The sequence below is a fragment of the Dryas octopetala genome, chromosome 6 (assembly GCF_963921425.1).
Source record: "Dryas octopetala chromosome 6, drDryOcto1.1, whole genome shotgun sequence".
Classification (NCBI taxonomy): domain Eukaryota; kingdom Viridiplantae; phylum Streptophyta; class Magnoliopsida; order Rosales; family Rosaceae; genus Dryas; species Dryas octopetala.
In genome coordinates this window covers 16086877-16097542 of record NC_141371.1, presented here as the reverse complement: position 1 = coordinate 16097542, position 10666 = coordinate 16086877, and the positions used below count along the sequence as shown (strand labels likewise).

The 10666-nt window shown below is 37.1% G+C and overlaps 2 protein-coding genes across 4 annotated transcripts in view; one reads left to right on the top strand and one right to left on the bottom strand.

Annotated features, from left to right (window-relative positions):
- LOC147282817 (anaphase-promoting complex subunit 6-like) overlaps nucleotides 1-86 on the top strand; it is an 80572-nt gene extending 80486 nt beyond the window's left edge. For 2 of the 3 annotated variants that reach the window (XM_086247800.1, XM_086247798.1), the window contains exon 6: nucleotides 1-86. The gene's annotated coding sequence lies outside the window, so the exon portion shown is untranslated. The other variant, XR_015122887.1, reaches the window with a different exon arrangement.
- Nucleotides 87-1211: 1125 nt separating this feature from the next.
- LOC147282816 (disease resistance protein RPV1-like) lies at nucleotides 1212-5808 on the bottom strand. Its single transcript, XM_086247796.1, has 6 exons — nucleotides 5245-5808; nucleotides 3995-5084; nucleotides 3469-3900; nucleotides 2493-3353; nucleotides 1766-2403; nucleotides 1212-1638 (listed from the first exon to the last, which is right to left on the bottom strand). Exons 1-5 carry the CDS (start codon nucleotides 5736-5738, stop codon nucleotides 1801-1803), a joined length of 3480 nt encoding a protein of 1159 aa, XP_086103922.1. The 5' UTR covers nucleotides 5739-5808; the 3' UTR covers nucleotides 1212-1638; nucleotides 1766-1800.
- Between the last annotated feature and the right edge of the window lie 4858 nt (nucleotides 5809-10666).

Here is a 10666-nt window from a genome sequence, read left to right as displayed (position 1 = left end):
TTGATCCACTTAATGATGACTCCCTCTATGTTAGCTTGTCATCAGTTTAATTGCTTTTGTTTTTGTACTTAATTATGACTTTTAGGAGACCTATTGAATGTTTAATTGCATTGTGAAACCAATTTGAACTAGTATTGATATATGTTATATTTTGTTTTAATTGTTGTCTTATTTGGTTATCAATAAATATAAAAAAACTACAAAATGATCTATCAAATATCAAACTTTTGGTGTCAAAAAATAAATTCCTCGTTGTAGAGGACCTATAGTGATGAAAGTATTTCTTGCCAAAGGAAACATATTGCGAGGAAAATATGGGATTTCCTCATTATATGTCACTTACAATAAGTCACTTACAGTGATGAGATTTATTTTCTTGCCCTAAATAACCTATAGGGAGGATACAATTCCTCACTAAAATTTACTTACAGCGAGGAAATCGCATTGTGTTGCCAAAAAGAAATAAATTTTTTATTTTAAAAAACAATATATTAATTAATTATTAAACTTTAGCGAGGATTTTAGCATTAGCGAAGAAAAAAATGTTGTCACTAAATTTATTTCTAGACGTTTTTAATGTTTTTTACGTCAAATTAACTCTTTTTTGCGAGGAATTATATTCTCGCAAAAAGGATTTAGTGAGAAAATTATTTTAGCATCGCTGGAATAGGACAGCGAGGAATCCAGATTTTCGTCGCCGTAGACTTTTCTCGACGGCAATACAGCTACAAGTTGATGACGAATAAAAAATCCTCGCCAACAGTTTTTAGCGAGGATAAGCTTACTTTTAGTGAGGAAAGTTTTCCCTGCTACACAACAACTTTGTTGTAAAGAGCATGCTCTAGCCTGTGAAAAATTGGAGCTCCGGAGGCTGCTGTGAGACTGAGAGACCATGCGCGCTGTCTTGATTTTTTTCCCTGGGCTGTACCCTATACAGACCTGTTGAAGATGTCTTTTTAATTTATTTCTTGTTAATCTTTTGTCCTAAAGACATACACAATGCAAAAGACAATTCAATCATTTTTTTTGGGTGCAAAATTTTAGCCTGCTGTGATCATGCTTCGCTCCCCTCTTGTGGATTAATTCAATGATAGCTTGTTTGCTGGTTTTGTCTTTTTTCTTTCTCCATGGATGGAAGAGCTTCTTGAACTAGTTTCCTACGTAAATATGCTTAGAGTGATAATAAATGTACATCACAAACTAATCATAGTTAACCACTTAATAATAAATGCTTTCATATGCTTAGAGTGATACGGAGAGAAAATTACTAAACAAAAAAATTATTTCTTATCTTCTTCCCAAAAAGTTATCTTAATTTAAGAACAAATTAACAAAAAACAAAATCAAAAATTAAAAATACCCATAAGCCCCATGCACGATCTGCAGCAACCCTCCACCTGTTAATTTAAGAACAGGTGACATATGTAGATTAACCATATGTCATATGGTTAGTCTCTCACATGGACAACAAGATATATTCTGCTGAGTTACAAAATGGTCCGAAATCAACATCCAGAACTGAATGTGTCTTCCATGTTGTCAATCCGACCATGAGATATCACCTGTTAGTAAGGCCAAAAACCACCTGCACCTGCCTTCTTTGTGAGAATTTGACTGTATTCCGGCCTTGCATGATGTCTGCAATTTACACACTCAAGTGTTAAGAGGCTGATCCATAATAAAATTAAACCATTGCATTGGTATGGAACTATCATAAATCAGAACATAAAGATACTAAAAGCAGGTTGAAATAATGAAAACTGACCTTGTATACTCCCGAACGAGTCTCTTCACTCATTGTCAACTTGTAGGTAGGATTCTGGGTATACGTACTCCTACCGGACTATGATTACGGATAAGGTATTTGCAATCGCTGTTCCGAGATTGATACTTTCTTGCTGACGTTGACACATCTGCAGCAGTGACATTCTGGCTCCAAGGAGTTAGTTTTTGTTTGATTGTTGGACTATTTGATTGCACGCTCTCACCCTTAATCTCATGCTCGTACACAAGCTGGATAGCAAACTCCTTTGTCCAGAAACAAATATCCCAACTCGCTGCTGAAACACGTAATTCTTCCTCGCCCTCGAATTCATCGTTTCCAAACTGCCAATGACTAATCCATAGCATATCTTCATTCTCTTTTGCCTGACCTATTATGACTGGTTGATAGGTCAACTTTAGACCCTTAGTCTCAATACTGAGCTTAACATATTGTTTATCCCCAACTATACCTTGGCGTTTTGCAGATACAACACAAGCATTTAAGCCTCGGATCTTGAGGTTAGGATGTGAAGGTAAAATAATAGACAACACGGAGTTACCCATACTCCTGTAGCTGTACCAATCTGGGATCTTGTTCCCATGAAGAAAAATGCTAAATATGCCACATTCATACACTCCCTGCAATTTCATGCGCCACATCATATATCAAACAATTACAAACTAATAATTCATACATAATTAACAACTATTCATGAGGAAGAGAGAACCTGGAGGGGCCCCTTGCTGATTGTATGTGTGAAGTAGTTGTACATTTCGACCTCCGTGTACCTTCCTATGGATTCCAAATTGAACATACCGAGATCTTTGATCATTTCAATGTCAACACTTCTCAAAGGTTTTATACTGAACAATCTTTGAACTTCAACTAATTTATCGCACTTCAAAAAATTTAATGCCAATGATCCGAACATGTGTGGTACATTTGTTACCGTTTTCAATGATGTACAAAACCATGCTTCCAAGGTCTCTAAACTTTGTGGCAGCTCAGGAAGCCTACTGATGTTTGTGCAGCGATCTAACAGAAGAGTCTGGAGCCTATTAAGACCATTCATGTTTTCTGGTAGGCTCAAAATTGGGTTCCAACTTAAATTCAGATACTTCAACGAGGATAGGATACTAAGCTCGTTGGGAATCTCTGACAAATTGCAGTCAGCCAGATTTAAGCTTCCTAAAAAATGTGGTAAATTTGCCAATGGAAAGCTGGTTAATTCTAGATCGTTTCTTGGAGATACCCACAAGAAGATTGATTGGCTCCATGATTTTGCTGCAGATAGAAGACTAAGTCTCTTCATATTGGCAGGAAGAAAAAGCTTTGAACAACCAGAAAGAATAAGTTTTTGCAGAGATCTCAACAAACTAATTCTTCTTGGAAGCTTTGTGAGATTTTTGCAGTCTTTTAGATTCAAGAAAACAAGTTTCTCCAATTCTCCAATGGATTCATCAACCTCTACCAAATTCATGCAACCTTTAAGAATTAATCTCTCAAGGTTAGGGAGTCCTGACAAGTCAGGAGTTGTTACAAGGCCATGTGAATGACTGAGATTAAAGATTTTCAGTCTTGGAAGAAACTGTGGCAAAGAGAAGTAATTAGTTTCTATGAATATATAATTATGATCTCTAAATGTGTGTGTGTGTGAGAGAGAGAGAGAGAGAGAGAGAGAGAGAGAGAGAGAAGTGCCATACCCTGGATCCCTTCCAAACATGTTGCAGGTTGCTATTCCTCAAGTCAAGAGCAACTAGATTTTCCAAATAAAAATTGGGTGGTATTGACTTTAAAGGGAATCGTCGCCAAGACAAATATGTTAAACTTTTTGGAAAATCTCCGTAGCTTCCATTGATTTTTACATTATTGAGCAGGAGAATTTCAAGATTGTACATCCTTCTAAATGCCTCTGTTTTGAAATCTACCTCATTTGAAGCAGAACCTGAATTTGTTGAGGAAACGTTAATTGATTTCCAGGAGAAGAAACCAAGCCGACGTCGTCTTGAACAGTTTTCATCATATTCTTCAACATGGCACCGTTTTTTGTTACTTATACTAGATATTGACGTGATAGACTCATCTTCCATCAACATAGGAAGGTTGAGCATGAGGCCCTTAATAGTTTTTGTACCCTGTCAGCAAACCAAAACATTGGGTTACTAACATATAAGTTGCATATGCACACAAATACAATACATACACACAAATTAAGAGTATGTTTCTTACTGTTAATCTTCTCAAAATATTAGAGGCATCTTTATGATGCCACACTCTACTGCGCTCTCCTGGGTCGTCAGGTGATTCTTCGCGAATAATTCTTCTTCCCATGTCTCTAAGTAACTGATGCATGATTAATCTGTTTTCTCCATTAATTTTCACTAGACATCTATCAACTAGATTTTCAATTCCAATCCTCGTTGAAAAATCTAAGCCGTCCAGTACTGAAATTGTATATTCCTTCTTCTTTCCTATGAAGAAACAGGCTATATGAAGGAATACATTTTTGTCATGGTCATCAAGTAGAGAATCAAAGCTTATTCTAAGTTTTTTTTGAATTTCTCCATCAGGGATCAGATCTAACTTATGTAATTCACTTCGCCATAGATCTACGCTTTTCTTTGTAGATAGAGAAGATCCCAGAATTTCAAGAGCTAATGGAAGTCCTCCACAGTGTTGTACTATAGATCTTGAAAGCTCCATGTAACCGTCGATAGGATGGGCTTGTCCAAAGGCATGCCGACTGAAAAGCTCAAGTGATTCATGCTCTTTCAATTCTCTAACCTGAAACATTGTACAAACTTCACGAGCCTTTAACAACTGTTCACGTCTAGTTGTTACAATAATCTTACTTCCAGGATAAAACCATTCTCGCATTCCAAGAATTGCATCGAATTGGTTCAAGTGGTCCACATCATCAAGAACAATAAGAACTCTTTTGCAACATACAGCACCCTTGATCGTGCTTATTCCTTCATCTATGGTGTATATTTTCTTTGCTTTCCCCTTTTGGATATCTGAAAGAAGTTTTCTTTGCAAACTAACCAATGAAGTTTCTCTAACATTTGCAAGAAAGCTGCTGCCTTGAAATCTATGGAAGTTTTGGTTAAAAGCGACTTTGGCAATGGTGGTCTTGCCAATTCCCCCCATCCCGCATATTACAAGTACACCAACATTGTTTGATCCATCTCTTAGCCACATGTTTATGCCATGCACACGATCATCTATTCCAATCTGAAAGGGAGCAACTTTTATTGCTTTGTGGTTGAGTTTATTTCCGATCTCTTCAACAATATCTTGGATAAACTGTGTCTCATACCTATAAATTATTGATATCGAAATAAATAAAGCACAAAATTAAAATACCCAAAAAAAAAAAAAAAAAATTCAACAAGTGCATAACACTCCACTAGCTGCCATCTACTTAATGAAATTGAAGTCAATGATAGAGTGAGAAGATTTTGAGAATATGAAATTACCCATCTCCTAAAACCATCCCGCCCAGATCTGCAACTTCTCTAAGAGCTCTTCTCCAGTCCTCCACCTTGTCCATCTCATCCTTAAAGCGGTCTTCATGTCTAGCAAAAGCTTCTGCAAAAGGCCCAGTCTGCTTCCGGACATGGGATGGATCCACATCATAGAAAACCGGCATAACCATGTGCCCATCAGTTTTTCTGCGTTCCATAATCTTGGCAAGTTCGTCCAGGCACCATCTGGAGGAAGCGTAGTCCTTGGAGAAGACAATTATGGACACTTGTGACTCTTGTATTGCTTTTTGTAGCTCTGCTGCGATATTTGCTCCTCTCTCGATTTCATCATCATCTCTAAATGTGTGGAATCCTGCTAGCTCCAAGGCTCTGTAGAGGTGATCGGTAAAACCCTTTCGTGTATCTTCGCCTCTAAAACTCAGGAATGCATGATAGGTACACCGGTACGAGGAGGAAGAAGCACCCTCCGAGCTTATAGCAGCCATATATTGAACAAATTTAACTCTATCTGTAGCAATGAATGAGTGGAGAACAAGGATTATGTGCAATTTGTGAGAGGCACCGTACCAGTATTATTTGCATGCAAGTGGAGAACAGCATAAAGAAAAGAAAAATAGATATGGATGGATGACCACAAATTCACAATGAGCAAAGTCAATGTCCACTGTCTCCATCAGCGACGGACCTAGCATTGTGCCTTCTGGGGGTACGTGGACGGCCCTACTCACATTCTATTGTCTTCAAAAAGAATTATTAAAATCAAAGTCAATATGATGGGGATCAAAGTCAAAGAATTATTAAATTCAGAACGCTTGTTGTGAATTTTTCGCATGACCACTTGTAACTGCTCGTTATCATTTTTTCTAGAAACAAATAAACAAATTTAATTTTAACGTTAGGTTAAATTTGGAGAAAAAACAAACCAAACGTCAGACGTTATCTCATTCTCTTTCTTTCAGTTGTGTTTTGTCTGTCGACTAATCTCACTTTGCCTCACTCTTCAAACCGTCTCCTTTCCTTTCTCTTTCTTTGTCTCCCCCTATTATTAGCGCGTCTACTCCGACAAGGTGAGCGTCTTCTTTTTTACTTCATTTTCTCTAGAGTTTTAGTTTCTAGGTTTTAGATTCTGAGTATCTCATTCCCTGTGCTGGTTTTATGTTAGAGTTTAGCTCCAGAATTTTGGGCATAAAAAATAGGGGTTTACCCTCAAAACTCAGCGAAAGAAGCAACGCTCGCCTGTGTTAAAAAAAATTGTCGAGATCTCGGTGACAAGTGCGCACCACCTGTGTAAATCTGTTTTTTTAAACTACTAATTAACAACACTTTTCACGACCATTTAGTCTCTAGGTAATCAAAATTCTATTTACTTTCTTTCATTCATTTGCTTCAAGTTGGATTTTTGTTTCCTATTCTTATTGTTGCCATACTTTCCAAATTTGGTAAAGATTTGGTTGTTGTCCAAACTTTGAGATTAAGGCAACTCTATCCTACTTTCATCTTTTGTTTCTTGGTATATATTACTTTGCAAAACATTAGTGGCATGATGTTGTTTCCTATGTGTGTTTCTCTGTGGAATTTTTACTATGCAGAACATTTGTCACTTATTGCATTTGGCCCATGTAAAGGCCTAAGCAATGGGGAGCAGCGTGATGTTACAGTATCAGCCGCTAATCATAATTAGAGGCTAATTCTATTTATCGGGGGGTTAATCTTCCACTTTCATTCTATTTTTGTGGATTTGAAATATATTTCTCCTGTGCCAGGGCGAATAAGCACCAAAAGATACTTCGGCTCAAAGTTTTTCTTTGTTTTATATTCACCTTTCTTAGGTTGTTTTTGGATCTAATACTTACATAATTGAAACAAGCATAATACTTTAAAGTCTTAATTATCAATTTACCACCCAAAATTGTAACTCATTCCCATTTTACCACCTGAAAGTTTTTTTGTCCCAGATTACCACCTGTAACTTACATCCGTATCCCATTTTACCTTGTTCCGTCAACAATTCCGTTAACGCTGACGTGGCGCGCTGGATGTGCGCCACGTGTCACATCTTTTTTGTATTTTTTGATTTTTTTGATTTTTTTATTTTTATAAACTTTGAAAATTAATTAAAAATAGCTCCGAACTTAGAAAAATACACGGAAAATTCCTACCGACTTGTCTTAACTAGTACTAATTTACTATGGGGTCAAAATGCCAATTTTCCCTCTAAAAATTTCCAAAAAATTTGGAAAGTCCAAATTTATTTCTAGAAAATTAAAATACTCTAGACTCTTTGAAAATTCATAGAATAATCTCCCGAACTCCAAAAAATATGAGGTCTGCACCGTTAGTCTTCTAAAAACTAACAATACCTTTCTCGTGAACACTTGCTACCCAAAAGACCTCTCGGTCTTAGAGAAAAATAAAATTCCCTATAAAATAAATTCTAGAAAAATTCTAAAATTTCTGTAAAGTCTCGAAATAATTCTCTAAAACAAGCTTTTGGTAATTTTTCAAAATATTTTTGAGAATTTGTCCAAGAGTTTAAGAAAATTCTAGAATTTATTTAATAGAGGAAAATTTATTTTATTTTTTTAGAAATAAATTTGGACTTTCTAATTTTTTTTGAAAATTTTTAGAGGGCAAATTGGTAATTTAACCTTATAGTAAATTAGTGCTAGTCAAGACGAGTCCGTAGGAATTTTTCGTGTATTTTTCTGAGTTCGGAGCTATTTTTAATTAATTTTCAAAGTTTATAAAAATAAAAAAATAAAAAAATGTGAAAAAATAAAAAAAAAAGATGTGACACGTGGCGCATATCTAGCGCGCCACGTCAGCATTAACGGCTAGATCGTCAGCATTAATGGAATTGTTGACGGAACAAGGTAAAATGGGACACGGATGTAATTAAGTTACAGGTGGTAATCTGGGATAAAAAAACTTTCAGGTGGTAAAGTGGGAATGAGTTACAATTTTTGGTGGTAAATCGATAATTAAGCCTACTTTAAATGAAGAGAAATGAGTTTCATTAAATAGCAAAAGTCATTACATATATCATGTAGAAAAACAGGTCTGCAGTGGGTATTTTTCATTCTTTTTTATGCATCACTACCTTACATTGTCTTACTCCTTTGTCTTTTGTCATCTCATTTGTCTTAGTCATATGTTTCTTCAATGATCTACTCAAGACAGGTCTCTATATATATTTATGGGTACAAAGTTTTTGCTTATATATATAGGATTTTTCTTTAGAGAGGACGTCTGCAAATTTCAAAATTTGCGGATGTCCAAACAGAACGCTGACACGGCGCCAACATGGTGTCAATATGTGCTGTTGATGCAAATTTCCGTGAGATAGATGCAACAACTTAGAAATGGTGATCTGGCTGATCAGAAGCCTTGCTGGATGATGACGTGAGATTTTCCTGTATGAAAGATAAGATCAAAGGAGATGGACCGGTGTGGTACCAGCCAAACACGCTCCGATGATGAAGTCAGTGATGTGCGTTTGATGGTGTTTGAATATAAGTAGGGAAGAACAGGGTGATGAACTTGTGAGAATGGGAAGAACAAGGTAAATGTTCTGGGTTTATTCTCAGCAAGTTGGGTATGCTTTTGGTGAGTGAAGGTTTTTGTGAGTGTTTGTCTGGTGATAGATAACTGGGTGATTTTGTGCATATGAGTTAGTATATATAGGCAAAGGAAATTGTGATGAGTAAGTTACCTACATATGGTTGGCTGGTTGAGAAAGATCCACGCGTTCGATCGTGAACAGTGTCATGCACAGCTACCCACCTCCTTTGCATTCAATATTGCATTGAATGCAAGTATGGAAGGTTTAGGTGAACTGCCTCAATAGTCATGAATGTGAGATGGGGAGTCTCATCTGTCAGAAGATCCTGTCAGGTGCATTTAAGTATGGCGGTTCGTCCTAACATGATCTTCCTTGGAATGGCGGTGGGGATCCAAGCCGACCCGAACACACGTCCTTATGCGTGTACATGAAGTTCATGTGTGATCGGATCGGGCATAGATTTTCGAAGCGAACCGATCCAATAGGTAGTGATCCCTCCAAGTCGTAGCTGGTTGTGATTAGAGTCCGAAAAGATGTTCCTCAACGCCGAGCCGAACCGAACCGAGATGATCAAGGACAGATGAACACTCAATCCTTTGGAAGATCTTCGGTTCGGATCGGACCAGGCATGAAGGGCTTGGTTTTGATGATCCGATCTGAGCTGACAGAGGAAGTGCCGAGCTGCATGATGATGTGGAAGTCAAAGTTTGACCACTGAGAAGTCAAACACCAAAGTTGGATCTGACCGGCCACGTGTCCAGCCATGATTGGATGTTGCAAAGCTTGACTTTTCTTTGATTAATCAAAGCATGTCATGGATGTTGCAAAGCCTACACAAAACAAGCAAAAGTTAGTCCACTCGTGCTGAAAAAAAGGATTTATATTCCATCAATAAATGGATTCCTTACCTCAGAACCCCGCAGAGAAGATCTCGCACGCACGCTAGCAAAAGAGATTGCTCTCTTGTTTTTTTTTCTCTCTGTACTGACGCGTCTCATCCCCAGCTCACGGGTTCTATTTGAAGAGAAGGATCTGAAAGTGTTGTGGGATAAGGATTCCCATTTCCTGCTTATCTGAGGAAGTCCCAATCCAAAAGAAACAAGGATTCATGTGCATCCTGATATGTTTCCAGCTAGCTTAAACAATGGGCTTTATGTCTTGGGGGTTGGGATTAAGTTTAGCCGTACTTATGCTCCATTTAAATCAAGCATATTAGAGTGGAGGCTAGGTCCATTAAAAGGGTTACCCAAAACCTCTAAAGTTACGGGGAAACAACAAAATCTGTCATAACTTAAAATTTTGGAAAAATGGGTTATTAAAATCTTCCATTAATTTTTTGCTCAGCCCAAAATCCTAAATCAAAGCCTCTGGCCTGTCTCCCAAATTCTTGTTGCCTATTACAATGAATATATCAATTTAGAAATAATTGATGGACACTTTCCTCAAAATCAGATCATAAATCTCAAATCTCAAATCTCAAATCAGATACTCAAATCGGTACAAAACCATTTCTATCAATCGGTACAAAATCGAAATCAAATCCCAACCCCAAAACCAAATTCTCAAATTGGTACAAAACCAAGTCTCTCAAATCCAAATCCCAAAATGGCTTAAAGCTAATCAAGTCAAATTCTTCAACGAACTACGTCCAGTTTGATCCCACAATGGGTACGTAAGCAATGTGAATTAAATTCGCATACAACCGTGGTCAAATCAAATTTCTATTGCTCCAAATTTCTTTGAAATTAATTCTTACACAAAGTTACCGAATTAATTTCGCAATCTCTCAAATTTATTTTCAATGAACTACATTCGGTTTGATCCCGTCACGGGTATGTAGGCAACCTACTA

Excerpts from the sequence above, each read along its gene's own strand:
- LOC147282816 (XM_086247796.1), bottom strand. The coding sequence starts at position 5,738 with ATGGCTGCTATAAGCTCGGAGGGTGCTTCTTCCTCCTCGTACCGGTGT. Across the intron at positions 3,901-3,994 it reads ATATTTTGAGAAGATTAACA|GGTACAAAAACTATTAAGGG; the intron begins GTAAGAAACATA and ends GTTTGCTGACAG. Across the intron at positions 2,404-2,492 it reads TCAGCAAGGGGCCCCTCCAG|GGAGTGTATGAATGTGGCAT; the intron begins GTTCTCTCTTCC and ends ATGAAATTGCAG.